Raw genomic sequence first — 20,780 nt, 5'->3', positions numbered from 1 at the left:
TTGTAGGAGGGGCCAAGGAGGTCGGGTGCAGTGTGAGTTGGGTGGTGGCGGAAGGTGGGGACCTTGGTGGTCCAATCCTCAGCTACAGAAGTTGGCTCTTGGGACGTGGAATGTCACCTCTCTGAAGGGGAAGGAGCCTGAGCTAGTGCGCAAGGTCAAGAGGTTCCGGCTAGATATAGTCGGGTTCACCTTGACACACAGCTTGGACTCTGGAACCAATCTCCTTGAGAGGGGCTGGACTCTCTACCACTCATAGTTGCCCATGGTGAGAGGTGCCGAACGGATGTGGGTATACTTATTGCTCCCCGACTTGGAGCCTGTTCATTGGGGTGTATCCCAGTGGACGAGAGGGTAGCCTCCCTCTGCCTTTGGGCATATGCGACGAACAGCAGTTTGGAGTACCCACCCTTTTTGGAGTCCCTGGAGGGGGTGCTAGAGGCCATACCTTCTGGGGACTCCCTTATTCTGCTGGGAGACTTCAATGCTCATGTTGGCAATGACAGTGAGACCTGGAAGGGCATGATTGGGAGGAATGGCCCCCATGATCTGAACCTGAGCGGTGTTTTGTTATTGGACTTCTGTGCTCGTCACGGATTGTCCATAACGAACACCATGTTCAAGCATAGGTGTGTTCATATGTGCACTTGGCACCAGGACACCATAGGCCTCAGTTCCATGATCGACTTTGTGGTCGTGTCATTGGACTTGCGGCTACATGTCTTGGACACTTGGGTGAAGAGAGCGGCGGAGCTGTCAACTGATCAACACATGGTGGTGAGTTGGCTTTGATTGTGGGAGAGGATGCCGGTCAGGCCTTGTTGGCCCAAATGTGTTGTGAGGGTCTGCTGGGAACGTCTGGCAGAGTCCCCTGTCAGAAGTAGCTTCAACTCCCACCTCCGGCAGAACATCCCAAGGGAGGTGGGGGACATCGAGTCCAAATGGGCCATGTTCCGTGCATCTATTGTTGAGGCGGCTGACCAGAGCTGTGGCCGTAAGGTGGTCTGTGCCTGTCGTGGCGGCAATCCCCGAACCCGTTGGTGGACATCGGCGGCGAGGGATGCTGTCAAGCTGAAGGAGGAGTCCTACAGGACCTTTTTGTCCTGTGGGACTCTGGAGGCAGCTAATAGGTACCAGAAGGCCAAGCAGAATGTGGCTTTGGTGGCTGCGGAGGCAAAAACTCGGGCGTGGGAGGAGTCTGGGGAGGCCATGGAGAACAACTTTCGGAAGTCTTTGAGGAGATTCTGGTCCACCATCCGGCGTCTCAGGAGGGGGAAGCAGTGCAGTGTCAACACTGTATATGGTGGGAATGGTGCACTGCTGACCTCGACTCGGGATGTTGTGTGTCGGTGGGGGAGTACTTCGAAGACCTCCTCAATCCCACTAACATGCCTTCCAATGAGGAAGCAGAGCCTGGGAACTCGTAGGTGGACTCCCCCATCTCTGGGACTGAGGTCACCGAGGTGGTGAAAAAACTCCTTGGTGGCAAGGCCCCGGGGGTGGATGAGATACGCCCGGAGTTCCTCAAGGCTCTCCTCAATCCCATTAACATGCCTTCCAATGAGGAAGCAGAGCCTGGGAACTTGTAGGTGAACTCCCCCATCTCTGGGACTGAGGTCACCGAGGTGGTGAAAAAACTCCTTGGTGGCAAGGCCCCGGGGGTGGATGAGATACGCCCGGAGTTCCTCAAGGCTCTGGATGTTGTAGGACTGTCTTGGTTGACACGCCTCTGCAACATCGGATGGACATCAGGGACAGTGCCTCTGGATTGGCAGAATGGGGTAGTGGTCCCCCTCTTTAAGAAGGGGGACCGGAGGGTGTGTTCCAACTACAGAGGGATCACACTCCTCAGCCCCCCAGGAAAATTCTATTCGGGGGTCCTGGAGAGGTGGGTCTGTCAGATAGTTGAACCTCGGATTCAGGAGAAACAGTGTGGTTTTCGTTCCGGTCGCGGAACACTGGACCAACTCTACGCCCTTGGCAAAAGGCCTTCACCCTTATGTTGTTACATCAATGTACTTAAAATTTGTCGATACTGTTTATTGATAAAAATGTTATTGATAAGGATTTCATACTGATAAGCTAGTACCTAATTTGAGTAATAATGACATGTAGTCGACTTCTGTGTAATCTACTAATAAGTTTTATGTATCAGTTTTATTTTTAATTGTAGATCACACGTATACCTATTCAAATACAGGTATATACCCTCAAATAAATTAGTCATAATTTCATTCTGGGCTGCTGTGTGGAAGTCTTTGCATCATTTACCAGTGTCCTGACCGACACTCTGGAGTGAACACTACATGTCCTGAACTCATCACAGATTCAGTCCTCCTTTGCTACAGTCAAGGCATTCTGGAATCTGAGTGTCAGCTTTAACAGGAAATAACTGATTGCATTTGCCAAAACTATCAAGGCCTTGTTACAAATCAATATGTTTACTAAAATTAAATATGATCAAAATAAAACTCTGTTGTAAATTGTTTAGCAACTTAAATGAATTTAAAGTTGTTTTGCATTGCAAAGATCATAGTGATATTACATAGTTATCACAGTCTGATGAATTTTCAAACCATTAGCTACACATTTATAACTCTCTAATGACTGTTGACTGTCAGCATTTTGTTTAAACCATGACAAAGTTCTAAACTGTATGCATAAAACCAAACTGACAGGGTATCTTAATGTTCTTATAACTTAGGAAAGGGCATCTCCAATACATGAGTCCTGCCATGTGCAAAAGTTCGCTGATGACACTGCTATCGTGGGCTGCATCAGGAGTGGGCAGGAGGAGGAGTATAGGGACCTAATCAATGACTTTGTTAAATGGTGCAACTCAAATCACCTACACCTGAACACCAGCAAGCCAAGGAGCTGGTGGTGGATTTTAGGAGGCCCAGACCCCTCATGGACCCCGTGATCATCAGAGGAGACTGTGTGCAGATGGTGCAGAACTATAAATATCTGGGAGTGCAGCTGGATGATAAATTAGACTGGACTGCCAATACTGATGCTCTGTGCAAGAAAGGACAGAGCCGGTTATACTTCCTTAGAAGGCTGGCGTCTTTCAACATCTGCAATAAGATGCTGCAGATGTACTATCAGACAGTTGTGGCGAGCGCCCTCTTCTACGCGGTAGTGTGCTGGGGAGGCAGCATTAAGAAGAAAGACGCCTCACGCCTGGACAAACTGGTGAGGAAGGCAGGCTCTATTGCTGGCATGGAGCTGGACAGTTTAACATCTGTGGCACAGCGACGGGCGCTCAGCAGGCTCCTTTCAATTATGGAGAATCCACTGCATACACTAAATCGTATCATCTCAAGACAGAAGAGCAGCTTTAGTGACAGACTGGGGGGGGGGGGGGGTAAACGTTAACATTTAACATTATACCAAGTTATTGTCTGTTTTTTACCTGCATTATTATCAACCTTTAATTTAATATTGTTATTGTATCAGTATGCTGTTGCTGGAGAAAGATTATTAATCCCAAGGGGAAACTCACAATCTATCTATCATCTCAAACTTTGTCCTTGTGATTGGTGTTTTGATTGGATTATTGTTTATTATTACTGTTTGTGCTATAGAACTGTTTCCCATTCACAACTGCAAATCCTTGTTTGCTCCTTGGACATAGACATAAACAATTTCTTTCAGAAAAGTGAGGACTACGTTTGAGAAAACAACATCATTATAGCAAAATAATTACACAGCTATAACTGGGTTCACAAATTTTGGAACAGCATAATACTAAAAAAATTCCCACGAAAAATTCCAGATGAAAAAATGAATCTGAGGCATAAGAATAGTTTTGTCCCCTAACTGTGCCAGTACAAGCAGGGAATGTTAGCACCTTTGTGGTACTACTAAAGAAAGTTTACTTACAAAATTATAAACATCTTTGCAAAATTTGCTGGCCTACTTACGTGTGTTCCAATACTGACTACCAAGTGCTTTTCAACTTCTGGACTTGCTAGGCAAAACCAGCAGGGACCCATCGGCTGAGCTAAGAAAAAAGAAAAAAAAGGAAGAAGCATTTTACGGACAATAAAATTAACCTTATGATTTTAGTAATTAAAAAAACTCTACAACCAGTTTTTGTGTTCTACCTGCATACTACCTAAGGATGTTCTAACCATTGGCACCTAATGTGGAACACCCGATTCCATATCCATAAAAATAGAAAAGTGGTGATAATGTAGGGGTGAACTTACTTTTAATACATGACAAACCTGCATTTTTGTTACTATAGATTATAAGAATCGATAAACAAACATAATATGAAACTGACTTGGGGGGTATTTTCTGTACGTCGCTTAAATCATCCGAGATCAGATGCCTGATCTTGGATGAGTTAATGCTGGTGAAACTCATCCGGGATAAGTCGGTTTTTCAAATGCAGCCGCGTAGACGACTAGTCTAGCTGGATCTAATCATCCGAGATGAATGCGTGCGCCCACGCTGAGTGAAAAGCCCATATATATCGAGTCCAGAAAACATGATCAGCGTGTCTTTGATAGGCTGCAACAAAATGACGAAAGAACGGGCGCATTTTTTTTTCCCCACACAAACTGTGTGTGTGTGGGTGTTAGTTAATAAATTACTCCAAGGATTTCAAGATTTAATATGCACAAGGGGTAACACTGCAAAAGCAGCCCAAACCAGAAAAGACGGCTGGTAAAAAGTGGCCGACAAATTAAACGCGTGTGCATTGTACTTACTGAAAGCAGAGTTTCATTTCTTATGTGTCAGATTAATTATTCAATATGTCATAATTCCAGATGAAACGTGAGCACAAGGAGAACACAGGAACAGGTTAAAGTGAAGTGCAAGAATATATTTCAAACTGGTAAATATTGGTATATAACTAAAGAATTGTTGACATAAAGAATCATATATAATGTAAAGAACATTAATTTTAAAACTAATAAGAAGGCAGACAAGCAAAAAACAGGTGGAGGTCCACGCGGTCCAGACCTAACCCCTGCAGAAGAGTTGGCTCTCCAGCAAAATGCCCATCGCCCTGTTTCTGAGGGCATTCCAGGGGGAAGCTCCTCCTCAGAACCAGTGGCAGGATGCAGTGGTCACTTCATTTCAGGTAAAGGATGGTCAAGGCATATATTTGTCCTCAATGTGTGCTATATGTATGTTCCATACAGCCGTCTTTTTTTGTTGGGTCAGTTGCAGGGAATGTCATATCCTTAGAACCAGTGTCTGACCAACGAGATATTGACAAAGGTCAAATATTTGATGAAGACACAGTGTGATTATTCATAAGGAGGAGAGGTACATTTTCCAAATCAAACTCCACTCTGATCAATCCCATGTGCCCCAATCACATTTGGAAATCCTGGGTAATGAGAATGTTAGGCTGATTGAGATTCTTTAAGGAACTGTGGGCGTTTTTACCTGTGTATTACCTACCTGCAATGGCATGAAACGGCTGTTTTATTGTCTGCACACGCAGGTGTCAAGGAAACACTATGAAAACCCGAAGGAAATATTTCAGAGCCAAACAGACTTTACGAATTGCCTGGCAAACTGCACTTTTAGATAGATTTTCCGCATCGCCTACAGTATATAAAAAAAAGTGCCACTTGCAAAAAACTTCAAAGCAATGCATACTGTCTGTGTGGTTGTGAGAGCCCGACTTTGCCTAGATTGACTTCGAATATAAGGTCCTAATAAATTTTTGAGGTACAATATTCCCCCTCGGCTAAAGCGGTATATTTCCAAAAGAATTTCCTCCGGGAGCAATAAAGGATCTTGCCGGTCGCACAAAACCCTCTCTATACGAAATTCTCCTCTTATAATTTGCGCACCGATATCAACTGGTCACTCATTCATGAACGGTGAAGTCATGAATGAATTCCATGCACGAACACTGATTAAGTGTGTGAGCTAATCCTTGTTTACATAGAACCAACCTGCTCCGAGCAGGTTTGAGGAATTGGATGTGTTGCTATGACAACACATCCAGCAAGAGTTTCAAAAAACCGACAGATCCAGGATCAGGCCAAATCGTCAACAATTACATCTGGCTAAACGACTAATCCACGTACGAAAAATACCCCCATGGTGTAAGTATATCAACATTACTTGTATGCATTGTTTGCATGAAGATCTAATGTTTGCCTGTTTAAATATACTGAGAAAGTCAACACTTTCCATGGGGTGTATGTACTAAAACACAATTATACGTCCTGGACACAATATCCATCTACGCATTTTTGCATCTTCTGTGCAACGTGGAGCTGGAGCTTATCCTGATAGCAGATGGTACAAAGCTGAAACCAATCCTCAACAGATTGCCAGTCAACACACATTCACAAACAATTTAAAGGTCACCAATTAACCTAATGTATGTAACTGGATAAAGTTTCATGAAGACATGGGAAAAACCTATGAACTCCATTCAAACAGTAACCATACCTATATATAAGCCCAGTCTCCTGAAATTGCGAAGTAGCAGAGCTAATACCAGAGTCATTGTGTTAACATTAAAGATATCCCGAATTTTACAATGTATTAACATGTTAAACGAAGAACAAATGTTTATTTTGATATACATAAGACCTCAATAATTATTAGTATACTTTAATACTTCTGGTTCATATTATTCTTGCATACCATTTTTAACATGCACATGTTCATAACACATATACAGTGAAGTACCAAACCTCACAACACTTACATAAACACATGGATCAAAATTAAATAAATAACTAAAGCCAGGCAAATATGAATTCATGTAAAATTGAAAATTCATATTTAATTAATTTACAACAATGAGGAGGAAAACAAAAAGTCCAGTTCATAGAATTTCTACAGAACATAAATCTTTTTCTGGTCAATGGTTGTGGCAGGTTTCAATTTGAGCATTTACTTATGTATTTACAAGCAACCCTGCTGTTAGGTCTCCTTCCTCACTACCTCCTCACCTTAGAAGAGCACTGAGAACATCATTTAGGCAAGTTTGTTTGTATGAAAATGTACTATATAAATAAATGTTGTTTTTACTCATCTGGTTTGTGAATTGTATCGCAAAGTCACTTTGTCTTGTCATTGGTTCAATGAAGGGGCTTATAGTGTACTGTGTTTAATCAGCATGCATAATCAATTTCAGTTTGTGGTGCAGCATCACACTCACATATTCACAAGATGTTAAAGTCAACAGTCAGGTTAGCCAACTGTTTTTTTTATTCTTCTTCTCATAAACATTAAACAAAGCACAGTTGCATTTATTGTGACTTTGTAACCATATTAAAAACTTTATTTAACAATTGAATAAATACAGAATTGAGGACTTCTGGTTGTAAATATTTTAATAAATTTTAAGTTACATCTAGGAAGGAAATGTAACAAACACTGCCCTTTCTTTTCTTTTATGCCACTGGATGCAGATTCTGTGATAGGCATCAAGAACACGGGGACACTGTTGGAAACTTGTTAAGGGTAAATTTCGCACAAACATTAGGAAGTTTTTATTTTTTGTTATTTTTACACAAAGAACGATAGACACTTGGAATAAGCTACCAAGTAGTGTAGTAGACAGTAAGATTTTAGGGACTTTTCAAAACTCAACTTGATGCTTTTTTGGAAGAAATAAGTGGATAGGACTGGTGAGCTTTGTTGGGCTGAATGGCCTGTTCTCATCTAGAGTGTTCTAATGATCAAGTCAAAATCCACAGAATTATGTACAATGCATGTTACATCTTTTCACTATCATTTCTAAACATGACATAATTTTACTTCAACATGTTCATATTACTTGGGTTAACAAGGTTCTATCTCCTGACAAAAGGGTTACAAATACATTGAAACAGAAAAAGGCTTGTGCTTTTGCTTGTGAAGTAACTAGCATCATAGTTTTTATTTTACTATGGTCTTTGACTTCCATCAGCTGAGAAGCCCTTTGCAAGACCCTGTTAAATTCCTCAGAACCCAAAGATTGTAGCACAAGTACAAAAATGCAATTGCCCTTTGTAATGGGAGAAAAACAATTCCATCAAATTTCAAAATTGGGCTCAAAAGGTTGTGTCATTGCTCTTACTTTATTCAACATTTACCTTCATGCTACTTTAATTCACATCTCTAACCATTTTACCTGTGCTATTAACATTGTTAGTTTAATTGTAAGTTCATTAATCTACATTACTTAAATTCTGACAAAAGTGACCTATGATAGATAATGACCTACCACATGCAGATAACTGTTCATTTATACCCCGCCAATTCAGACAAAATTCAGAATAATTTGAAACTGTGCCATTGCTGACAAGTCACAATAATGGTCCCTTGACTTTAGGAAAATCAAGATAAACTATCAAGATGTTCCTGGCAAGAAGAGTAAGCCCAAGTCAACTTTAGAAACTATGAAAACGATTTCTTAAATTTTAATTTCCAAAAGTTAAAAATAAAGAAAAATAAATAAAAATTACAGTGGGTGTGCCAACACCTCCTTCAGAAAACTATGCCATTTGGTTTTTAAGAGCCATCACCTCAAGTAGGAAACCAAATTAAAGACCATTTGAATCATCACTCTTCTGGATAGGCCACAATATTATAATGACTGATTCCAGCCTCTTCAGAATCTGAGCTTATGAAACAGAACTATAGCAGAAAAAGAAATTCAATGACATCCTCAAACCCTACCTTAAAAAAGGTCAAATCAATGTGAATTGTTGGGAGAGTTTAGCCACATAAATTTCATCAAAGGTACTACACAATTTGTAAAGTGGCACTTCATTCTGAGATCAACCTTATCTCTCAAAAGGCAAACAAAAGTGGAGATGAACAGATAAAAACTAGGACAAACCAGATTTAAGGAAACATCTCAAATGGAACTCCTTTGGTTTCCGTCAACTTCACATCCCCCAAAAAGGAAGGATTCCTCAGCTCCTTAAGATCAGACATCTTACCCTCATAAGATGTTCTTTAAATTCATTGCGGTAAGTTGATGGATTATATTTATATCTATACTAATAAAAGGCAAAGCCCTCACTGACTGACTGACTCACTCATCACTAATTCTCCAACTTCCCGTGTAGGTAGAAGGCTGCAATTTGGCAGGCTCATTCCTTACAGCTTACTTACAAAAGTTAGGCAGGTTTCATTTCGAAATTCTACACGTAATGGTCATAACTGGAACCTGTTTTTTGTCCATATACTCTAATGGAGGAGGCGGAGTCACGTATCGCGTCATCACGCCTCCTACGTAATCACGTGAACTGAAAACAAGGAAGAGATTTACAGCACGAGTCAAACGCGGGAACGAAGGTAAATGACGTTAATTGTTGAGTGTCTTTTAATACTGTGTAAGCATACATATTAACACATGTGCAATTAAACGTGTGCATTTACGGGGTGATTTCTCAGGCTTACAAGCTCGCCTTTTATTAAAAAGGTAAATGCAAACTGTTTTCATTCTGAAGGGCACAAACCACGTTAGATTTCATGCTCAAGAGTAAGCTCAGCACACAGCTTGGTCATATTACAACCGGAGGGGCGAACTGACAACGTGGTATACAAAGAGATCCTTAACAAATAATTATTGATTCATTTTCCCTCAGTTTAAAAAGGTTTACTTTCTTCTTAATAAAAATTTTAAAGCAGTACTTCACCGCTGTGAAGTGCGGGTATTTTGATATATATCAAAATATATCGCGTCATCACGCCTCACACGTAAGCACGTGAACTGACCTGCTGCCGTTTGCAATGCCATATTCGTGAGATACAAGTTTAATGAGAAGACACGAGGTATAAACGACAGTTTGGATCACTTTGTAACAGAGTTAAAATTGCTGTAGCGAGAAACTTTCAACTGCCGGGCATGGTGTAAACCGTAAGTTTAAATTAACTTTATACAAACGTTCCCGCTGCTGTTTGCAATGCCATATTTGCGAGATACAAGTTTAATGAGAAGACACGAGGTATAAACGACAGTTTGGATCACTTTGTAACAGAGTAAAAATTGCTGTGGCGAGAAACTTTTAACTGCCGGGTCTTAGCTAACATTAAATAAACCCGTGGACATCGCAACATCACACAAGAGAGAGGCTCACGTGAAGTGACTGAACGCAGCAGGAGTGATCACTTCGATGAATCAAACCTGTTCAAAAAACACATTACACAATTGATAAGGTACGAAAACAATATGAAACCGATTGTGGATTTGCGTACAGCCACTGAAACTTTGTGACGGCACGAGACTTCACGTCACGTGTCTGCAAAAGAACCTCATTGAGGCAACTATTTTTACAGGCGGTGGCTCAGGGGAGAGAGTTTTTATTCCGTTTATTTCATTATACCCTCTGATCTCCCATTTCAATTCAAACGCCTCCAATTTCCACTAAGGCTTTGCTTCGCAATGACAATTAATAAGTCTCAGGGACAGACCCTACAAAAGGTTGGCATTGATTTGAGGCAGGACTGCTTTTCACATGGCCAACTGTACGTTGTATGCTCAAGAGTAAGCTCAGCACACAGCTTGGTCATATTACAACCGGAGGGGCGAACTGACAACGTGGTATACAGAGAGATCCTTAACAAATAATTATTGATTCATTTTCCCTCAGTTTAAAAAGGTTTACTTTTCTTCTTAATAAAAATTTTAAAGCAGTACTTCGCCGCTGCGAAGCGCGGGTATTTTGATATATATATATATATATATATATATATATATATATATATATATATATATATATATATATATATATATATATATATATATATATATATGTATGTATGTATGTATGTATGTATGTATATATGTATGTCTAGATATATGTAGATATGTATATATGTAAATAAATATATATATATATACACATATATGTATGTATGTATATATATGAATATGTGTATGTATGTGTGTATATGTATGTGTATATATATGTTGATATGTGTATATATATATATACATATATATATATGTAGATATGTGTATATGTAGATGTGTATATATGTATATACATATATATATGTTTATGTGTGTGTGTGTGTATATATATTATATATATATATATATATATATATATATATATATATATATGACAGCAACACTCATAACAATGACAACACAATTACATTGACAATCATGTTACGTTATTTTTAAAATGTTTCCTTTTCTTTTTCATAACCTCTTTAACACACTACTTCTCCGCTGCGAAGCGCGGGTATTTTGCTAGTGTGTATATATATATATATATATATATATATATATATATATATATATATATATATTAGTTTATATTTATACTGCATATGATCCCTAACTGAAACAAATTGCATTAGTTATTAAGAGAAAAACTATAAGCCAGTTGGAGAAGAGTTCATGATGAGAGAAAAGGTTGCATAGATAATATTCATTAGTACTGGTTTTTGGCTAATATTGCCAGGTAGGTATACTCATACTCAGTATGTATATGGTTTTCCCCAACCAAGAAATGAGCACTCTGCCCTGAAGTGCAAGTGGTAGAAAGTTAAAGGGCTGGGTGTTAAAACAAGTTATCATATCATTAAGCGTTAGCAGACTGTCATAGATCACTGCAACAGATAACTGTTTCTTTGCTCTCTGCTCAAAGAGCTGGAAACTTGCCTCCCCATCTGCAGTGTGACCGTGATACCGGTTCTAAGAAACAATTCCTGTTACATATACAGCACTGAATTTAGGATACACATGGATGATTTTACTTTACAAATATTCAAAATTGAATGGAAGGTTTTAAATGTGCCCACTTAGCTTCACATTACTGATCAGAACTCGTACCTTTTAATCAAGAGAGCTTTGCCTACACTTTGCACTTAAACGATGGGAGAAGTATACATTTGTATATCAGCAGGTGCATGGATTGCATGAATGCAGTTGCAAGTGGCTACATGAATGCTCTAGTTCTTATAAAAAATGACTACTCCAACACTAAACGTTATGATGTTATAATTTAGTGCCCTTAGTTGTGTTGTGTTATGTTATGTTATGTTATAAAACATACAAAGGAAAAGTGCACCCAGTTTGTACAAAAGAGATGGACACTGCTTTAGGGAAACAGAGCAAGGAAAAAAGGGTTTAAAGGCTGTTGAGTAATTCAAGAAATCTGTGAGGTCAACTCTGACGCCCAAGTCTTTGGCAAATCACAAATGAAGTAAAAGTGACAAAATAATGCCACTCCAATGTGACCTACAGTGCACGTCTGTTTTCATTTTTACTTCTTTATTGAAGGAAGGACTATTTACAGAGGAAGACAAATAAAATATGAATCAATAAAGGCAAATTCCCATGTTAAAATTATTTCACCTAGATTGTTAAACATTTTGAATGTATGTGATCACAGAGTAACAGATTGTGTCAAGGATGCTTATTTTTTGTTGACCACAAGCCACATAATAAATTAATATATTACATCTTGGTATCATATTGCGTTTAATAAAGAAAGTGTTTCTTTCAGTAACTTGAGCAAGCCAAGGTTCATGTTTAGGCTTTGTTATTACTTTATTTAAATAATTTATATCCAGTGCAGAATAAAAATTTATAGGAGCTGAACTACAGTTCAGGAATTTGGTATTTTTTTCTGTTAGAAAAAGCAGCTACCACAATAGCACAACAGTGCTGGAAAGTTGGCATGCAGTCACTAAATTTGACATCCCCATCAATTTTCTGTCATATAATCAGATCTGCAGGCACTAAGTCTGAAATAGCCTACAACTAGAAACTGAATAATGTGACATTGGCTTCACCAAAGCTGAAGAGTTATTACAAATAAAGAACTCAAAGACAGAGATGAATTACAAAACAAATCAAGAAACACTGTGAAGCTTAAATATTTCTCTACATATGACTTGTCTAAAATGGTGGCAAAATTGAGCTACAGAGTTGCTGTAAATATGATATTTCTTAAAATACAAATTATAAATGTTTAAAATCTTTCAAACTAGTCTTCTAAGCAGCTCTCTTCATGGGGCTTCTTTTAAATGCCATCATAAGGCAGTAATAATACAACATCTATTGCATTAACAACAGCTCAGCCTCAGAGTAACACCTTGATATCTAAATTGCTAAATACAATTTACTTACTAGCTAAAAGTGAATGGACAAACACTAAATTTACTATGCTTGTTATGGTTTCAAAGTCCATTAGCACAACTAAAATATGAGAGCAGGGCACACCCAAACAAGTTCTTGTAATAGTGGTTGAGATGTATTCTGCAATTGCAAATATACCGATTGCTGATTAAAAATAATAAGACGAAGTGTGTCCTATTATAGAGCTAATTATGGATGTGTCCAAACTACAGAACTGTTTAAAGGTGAAGGCATAGAGATTTTTTCATTAAATGCTGTTTTAGTTAAGACATAGATGGATACAAAAGTAACTCTCACAACAGCAAATGTCAAACACCTGACAATGTAGATTATTCTTGTTACAAGAGGAGCTTTAAAGAGTTTTTTGTAAATTAGATACTCGACATTTAATGCATCCTAAATAATCTCTTTGCTTATGGATCCCTAAGTCATTAATAAATCATCATCTGGGTAATGATATTTGCTAGTATCCATTAAGCATTATTTTCAGAAATTGTAATTAATAAATTTAGTGCATATACATGGGACAAATTAAAGGATTATGTATTATTCTATCAAAAAAACACATTGTGAAATGCCCTAAATCAATAAATCCCCTTATTCGCTGGGAATTTCCCCAAGTCAACACTGAAATTCAGCCCTCAATTTATGTTAGCTTAAATAAATTATAATAAAAATGTTAATAGTATGTAATTAATATTTCAACAACAAAAAAGTTTTACACTATCTTAACAGGATTTAATCTAATTTTTGTATTTCTTTTATTGGAAATCAATCATAATTCTTTTCATATTAAAGAAATAATTCAATCCAGTAACTCTGTGTTAGTTTATACTTTTAACATACCAACTGGCACAACTAGTTTAGGCTGTCAAAAAATTATCAGTGAAACACTATACAGGCTTTCCCAAATTTGTGAAATCAACATGTTCATGAAAACATTTTGATTAAGTGTCTTTATAAGATGAACTTTCTTAAAGTGAACACATAATTAGTAATAATTTAAATTGAAAAAAAATGTTAATGTTCCCTGGCACCAAAAATGACCCACGTTTTTGCTTAAATATCACCAAAATACATCGATATTGGCAGAATGAATTTAATAATGAAATCTAGGAGGACATTTTCCCTTCATGAAATGCTTTATCAGCAAGCCTCTTTGCCTGTGTCTTAACCCTTGAAGATTCACATTCTAAGAAAATGACTTTTGATCTTTTTGGATCCTTCCAGCTCTTTCATGATTTTGAGCCACGACGCTCAAGATAATAAATTTGAGCAACACACTATGGTTGACTAATCCATACCACGTGAAGGTAGCATCATCTGGTAAAATGACTGCAACTGATCATGTGTCACAAACAGCAGGCTTCACTCCTCACAAGCCACAGCAAAGTGTACTTGGAATGACTATGTTGTTTAACAGGTTTACTACTAATGGCGTGTCATTGAAAGTTGTCCAGACTTGGCACTTATAACCAACACTGAAAGTTCAGCCTCACTGTGGCTTACCAATATAAATATTATTTCTTTGTATGTTTTAATTTTAGTAAAGAAATTATTCAGAATTTGGGTGAAAGCCTTTATTAAATATTTTAAGAAAAATAAACCACCTCTTGATAGATACTGCTACCAGAAACCAAGTATGTTAAAAACTTTTACATTAGGAAAAATGTAAAAGTAAGAAATTGTTAGATAATTATTCTTAAACTCAAACAGGGTTTAAATATACATGAAGGAAAAACATACACTGAAATACAAGTAGGAAATGTTCCAGTACAGAAATTACAATTCTTTAATCATTAATACTTACGAGGCCTCTTTGGTTTGTTAAGGTGACAAGGCTTTTCATCTTTTGAATGTCTTTTTCGCTGTTTACTCAAATCAAAGAAAAACTGAGGTGAACTGTCAACCTAGAAAAAAAATACATAGATATATTAATTTTCCCCACAAACGGGATGCACATTGTCAGCAAAAGTTAAGGTATACTATATCATTCAAATTATGCACATTTTATATTAAAAGAGGCTAAAATGTCATCATTGCACTACCACAAACAGAATATACTGTATCTGCTGTTAAGGTATACTATATCATTCAAATTATGCACATTTTATATTAAAAGAGGCTAAAATGTCATCATTGCACTACCACAAACAGAATATACTGTATCTGCTACACAAATTCCTATAGATTGCACATTTTATTTTCTCTCTGTGGGTTTTATGTTAGCCCCAGAACAGTCTAGGCATGTGATGCAATTTTCACTGCAGCTCTGCGTTATGTAAGCAAGATGTTTCGAGAGGAGAAAATGTATAGTCCTTAAAAAAAGAACAAAAGAAAAGTGAAAACATGGAGATCAAACACTCTTAATAAAAGGAGAATCAAAAATCATAGTCAAAAAGTTTCAAAGCTAAAGGTCAAAAACAGAAGGACTTAAAAAGAATACTTTTGAAAGGGTAAAATTCAAAAAGGGTTTTGTGTCTGCAAACTCGGATAAAACACAGCTGCTCGAGCTGATCTTTAAACCCCTTAACAATGGTTCATGTTCAAGGTCATGTTCTATGTGAACACCAGATGATGACACACACATGAATACGATCCACAAAATGGCAGCACCTGAGAGATACAAATTGTAGCGAAAAAAGTCCAAAATTATGTATAGGAACAAATCCGTGTAATTAAAAAAAAAAAAAAAACACAATTAAAAGTCTACGACTAGGAAACCCAAACTGACTGCAAAAACATGAAGGTATTTAAAGAAAACATACTAAAAATTAATAAAAAGTCTTAATTTGTAACACTTTCCTGACTTCAAAACTCATCTAATCAGGCTACTGAAGGGGCAGCTAAAAGCACATATCTATGTTTATCCTATTCAAACTTCTTTTTCATATTTTTTGGTAGAATTCATTTAAACTGTCTGTAAATGAAGGGTATAGTAGTTACTGGTGCTTTTATTCTGAAAAGTATTCCTATATTCATCTTTGGCACTGTTTTGCTACATGACAGATTCATATTAAATTGCTTCTGACTTTCACCTATCTACCTAAAAGCACGGTTGTCTTTATTCACATATATTTTGTTTATCTACGGAACCTGAATTGATTTCTCACAGTGCAGCTTGATCAACTGAGTCGAATGCTTTATGAAAATCGACAAAGGCTACAAAGAAACTCTGCCGATATTCACGTGTATTGATTTAAATGGAATACACACATTTCAACAAAAGCAAATAAAACAAATTACTGAGTCAGTCAACTTATTAAGGTCACAACAGACATCTTATAAATATATTCTAAACTCTAGTGTCAAGCTGGTCCCATGTTTCCTACTTTCAAATATATACTTCCTGTATCATGAATTAACAGCAGGCTCTCTTATCTCCATTTATGTCATTCCAGTGTGTGTATATTTACTTGCTTATCTACCTATTTGTGTGGATGCTTATTTAAAGAGCTTCTGTGAAAAGCCAAATTTCCCCATGGGGACAAATAAAGTTCTATCTGTCAATATCTGAGAACCAGAAAGACCACATGATGACTGATATGCATCACATCAGGTCAAGCTAAGCTGGGGAACATGAACTGGCAGAGCACATTGCCGCACCCAACAACACGACGAAACAGCTTAGAATCTGGGTTGGTAACGCCCAAGGCAGACACAGGGTCCAGTCCCACCCTCCAGAAATGACAATCTATCTGCCGCAGCCAGGTGTTACGTGGGTGTCCCCTTGGCCTGTTACAGCCACTCGGGTTGTCAACAATGAGGATTGTGTAAGCTGGATCAACCTTGAGGAATCGCGCCACATGGCCTTAGTGCCGTAACTGACGCTCCCTTACAATGCAGGTAAGCGCCTCATTTGAGACTCCGTGAGCAAAGTCAAACAAGTGGTACCCAAGGATTCTCCGAAGAGACACAGTACCGAAGAAGTCCAGACTTCATCTCAGGTCACTGGATAGCATCCATGTCTCACAACCATATAGCAAGACAGGAAGCACCAGGAATCTAAAGACGTAGACCTTCATCCTTTTGCATAGATATCAGGAGCGCCACACACCACTTTCCAGTGACCTCATGACCCCCCATGCTCTCCCAATCCATCTACTGACTACATAGGAAGAGTCACCAGAGACATTAATGTCACTGCCGAGGTAAGTAAACCTGTTGCCAAGTTTGACACTATTTCTGCAGACAGACAACACTGCGGATGGTTGTGCCCAAGAGGTCATTAAAGGCCTGGATCTTAGTTTTTATCCAGGACACTCACAAGCCCAGACACTCAGACTCTCAAGAGCCCTGATCAGAGCCTCCATTGACTCTGCGAAGATCATAGCATCGTCAGCAAAGTCAAGATTAGTGAATCTTTCTTCACTAACAGATGCCCCACAACCACTGCACCCCACGATCTTGCCCAACACCCAGTCCATGCAAGCATTGAACAGAGTAGTTACAAGAAAACACCCCTGACAAACCCCAGAATTAACTGGGGAAAAATGCAGAGGTTTTGCCTCCACTCTGCACAGCACTCACAGTACCAGTGTACAGGCCGGCCATGATATCCAGCAACCTTGAGGGGATCCCGCAAAGTCTCAGGATTTCCCACAGTGCAGCTTGATCAACTGAGTCGAATGCTTCACGAAAATCGACAAAGGCTGCAAGAAACTCTGCTGATATTCACGTTTGAACTCTATGAGAACCCTCAGTGCCAGGATGCAGTCAATGGTAGACCTCTTAGGCATAAAACCAGACAGCTCCAGTCACTGGTAGGTGAGCAAGTGATTACGGATCCTATTATGAGGAAAAATTAAAACAGCTGAGCCTTTTCAGTTTAAGCAAAATAAGATTAAGGGGAGACATGACTGAAGTATTTAAAATTATGAAAGGAATTTGTACAGTGGATCTAAACTGTAATTTTAAAATGAGTTCATTTAGATCACGGGGATAGAGTTGGAAACTTGTGAAGGATAAATTTTGCACAAACATTAGGAACTTTTTCTTGACACAGAGAACCATAGACACATGGAATACGTTACCAAGTAATGTGGTAGACATTAGGACTTCAGGGACTTGATGTTATTAGAAGAATTAAGTAAATAGGACTGGCGAGCTTTGATGGACCGAATGGCCTGTTGTTGTCTAGATTGTTGTAAATGTTCTACTGTTCAAAAAAAAAAATTAGGGCTTTGCATCAGTCAGGCAAGTGCTTTACAGTATTATCAGAAAATTTGTGAACTGCTGTAGTTGGTCCTTTTTTTTTTTGTCTAATACCAACTAATCGTTCTGCCATAATGACAAATCCACAATTTTTACCCAATGCCACTGTCTCATTGACATTACTTATTTTTAAGACAAGGGCTCTTCCAATTTTGTTGCTAGTACAGCCATTGCACTTTCCTTGTATAATTCTGTGTGTCATTTTCCTTCTCTGTACGATACACACAATGTTCTGCAAATGTCAACAATAATCACTGTAGTATTCTATTTTTTCTTTGGTGCTGTTAAAATTTGCGTGTAAGAGCCTGGAATTTAATTTTATTGCATACTGAATTTACTACACTTCCCTAAATTCACATTCTGAATGCCTTAACAAATTCAAACTTTATCACTATTTTCACTGGATCCCTATTTTAAACTTCTGCTTATACTTTGAATTTAATTGGTCCTTAGTAATGCAGTCAAATCCTATAGACACCAGTCAGGATAGCTAGCATGTCTTTTGCAGGGGAGGAAACAGAAGAAAACCTACAAAGAGTGCATGTGGAAGTGAAGATAAGAATGTGGGGAAAGTGAGTCAGAAGAGCTAACATCATCTCAAAAAACACAAATTAAAAGTGATTAGTCACTCTAAATAGGTTAACAATGAGAGTGAGTGTCAGAGTTAGGTACTAACCCTCATACAGTGTTAAACACACAACCAGATTATGCAAATATATCCATCTCTTTTCCTTTTGCAATTGTTCACTAACATTGATACAGTATATGTGATATACAGTATCTGAAAACACAGTTTTCTAGTTTTCACAGTACACAGTAAAGCATTTTCAGAATGTTTTTAAAAGTTTATTATCCACAGTGACATGCCAAAAATGGGCAAACCATTCTTTTTGGCAAGGGGTTTACTGCCAAGATGCTGTCTGTTTAAACAGATAACCCAAATTAAACTGAAATTCTGAAAGAGGAAAAACAAAACAGCTTGCTTTGTCTGGAGAAATGAGGTTATCAACGAGTATACTGCATGCTCCCCCATTCTAAATTAATCCTTTAGAAAGAAGGAGACACAGAGAAAACTACATATGGAAAGCCATTTAATAAATATAAAGGGCTAACAGACTGGATTGACTGAAAAATCAAATTAGTTCAGTCTGAGCATGAAAGGATGCACACACTTGCATACTCACTGAATTCAGCATACTTGGTTTTTGTTTATGTGAGATTGTGTTCACTCTGTGATGGACTGACACCCAGTCTGGGGGTTGTTCCTGTCTTGTGCCTGAGGCTTGCTGGGATAGGCTCCAGCTTCCCCATAATCCTGAACAGGATAACTGGGTTTAAATACGGATGGATGGTTTCGGCAATTCTATTCATGACATATGCAATACAATGGGTCCTGGGCACTATAACTATCTAATCATCCATTTCTGAACACACATAAATGAGTCTTATGGCTGTATAAAGCACATGTTGGCAGCACTGAGTGCAAATTATGACTGCAACTAATTTTCTACAGGGCACCAACCTCATTACAGAGTTTAAAAATTCTAATATCAAATTGTGTTACAATGACATACAACAGGCTAGAACTAGCAACAGACAGATCACTGGGTTTTTCTAAATGAAAATTTAAAACTGCATACCACAAGGTATTTTACGACCAGAAACTTGTAATGCACTTGCTCCCTTGGTTGGATGTAGTGGTGTGGCTGGTTAAAGCTGCTATGGCTTATTTTTACATACTGAATGCTGGATTTCCTTTTAACTTTAGAAGAAAAAATTTGATTACATAAAAAATTTGGTGTAAATTGTTACTTAAGAAATTTGAGGTATATGGTTAAAATGTAGTTAATATAATCTTAGCTTAGGTGGCACAGTACTGTAAACTGATTAGCACGGCCATTCTACAGATCCAGCTTAATAGGTTCAAACCCAGCACCTGATTGTTGGAGTTACATGACTTCTCTGTGTTTCTATGCTTTTCTTCTGAGTACTCCAGTTTTCCTCACTTATTCTCAAAGCCTTACAGTTTTAATTAAATGGTCCCAGTGTGAGTCTGATTGAACACTACAATGAAGTGGTACCCTGTCTGAGCTGATTTACTACACTGTGCCCAGTGCTGCCAGGAAAGACTCTTGCTCCCTGCTCCTCCGAATGAAAGCAGGCGGATTTGAAAGCAATATTGATAGATACTAGCTAGCCAGTGAACATATCCCACTTTGAGATTACCATGAATTGTTGCCAACACTAAAGGGCATTTCTAAAAGACCATAAAAGATCTAATTTTCTTGAAAGTTATCCTTGAGCATTGCTGATCTTTTAGTGTGTGTTGCTGATTTTACTTTTCAGATTCAGCTATAAATGCAATCAGTCTACCAACAGGCACTTTAAAGAAATGATGATTACGAATGTCCAAGTTTCATCAGAGGAGTCAGTCTTCCTTTAAGGCTACATCTGCAGATGATGCCAGCTGATTCAGTACCTCAAGCTC

At 38.2% G+C, this 20,780-nt stretch overlaps 1 protein-coding gene across 2 annotated transcripts in view; it reads right to left on the bottom strand.

The window, feature by feature from the left end:
* Positions 1–20,780, bottom strand: part of cwf19l1 (CWF19 like cell cycle control factor 1) — a 134,439-nt gene that overhangs the window by 35,670 nt on the left and 77,989 nt on the right. For both annotated transcript variants that reach the window (XM_028808162.2, XM_051920441.1), the window contains exons 9-10: positions 14,889–14,988; positions 3,924–4,003 (exon numbers count right to left, since the gene is read on the bottom strand). In XM_028808162.2, coding sequence (XP_028663995.1) covers positions 3,924–4,003; positions 14,889–14,988 — 180 coding nt within the window. The remainder of the gene's footprint in view (positions 1–3,923; positions 4,004–14,888; positions 14,989–20,780) is intronic.

Source organism: Erpetoichthys calabaricus, chromosome 1 (assembly GCF_900747795.2).
Source record: "Erpetoichthys calabaricus chromosome 1, fErpCal1.3, whole genome shotgun sequence".
NCBI classification, from domain to species: Eukaryota; Metazoa; Chordata; class Cladistia; order Polypteriformes; family Polypteridae; genus Erpetoichthys; species Erpetoichthys calabaricus.
Note: the sequence above shows the minus strand (reverse complement) of the source record. Positions and strands in the feature narration are given on the sequence as shown.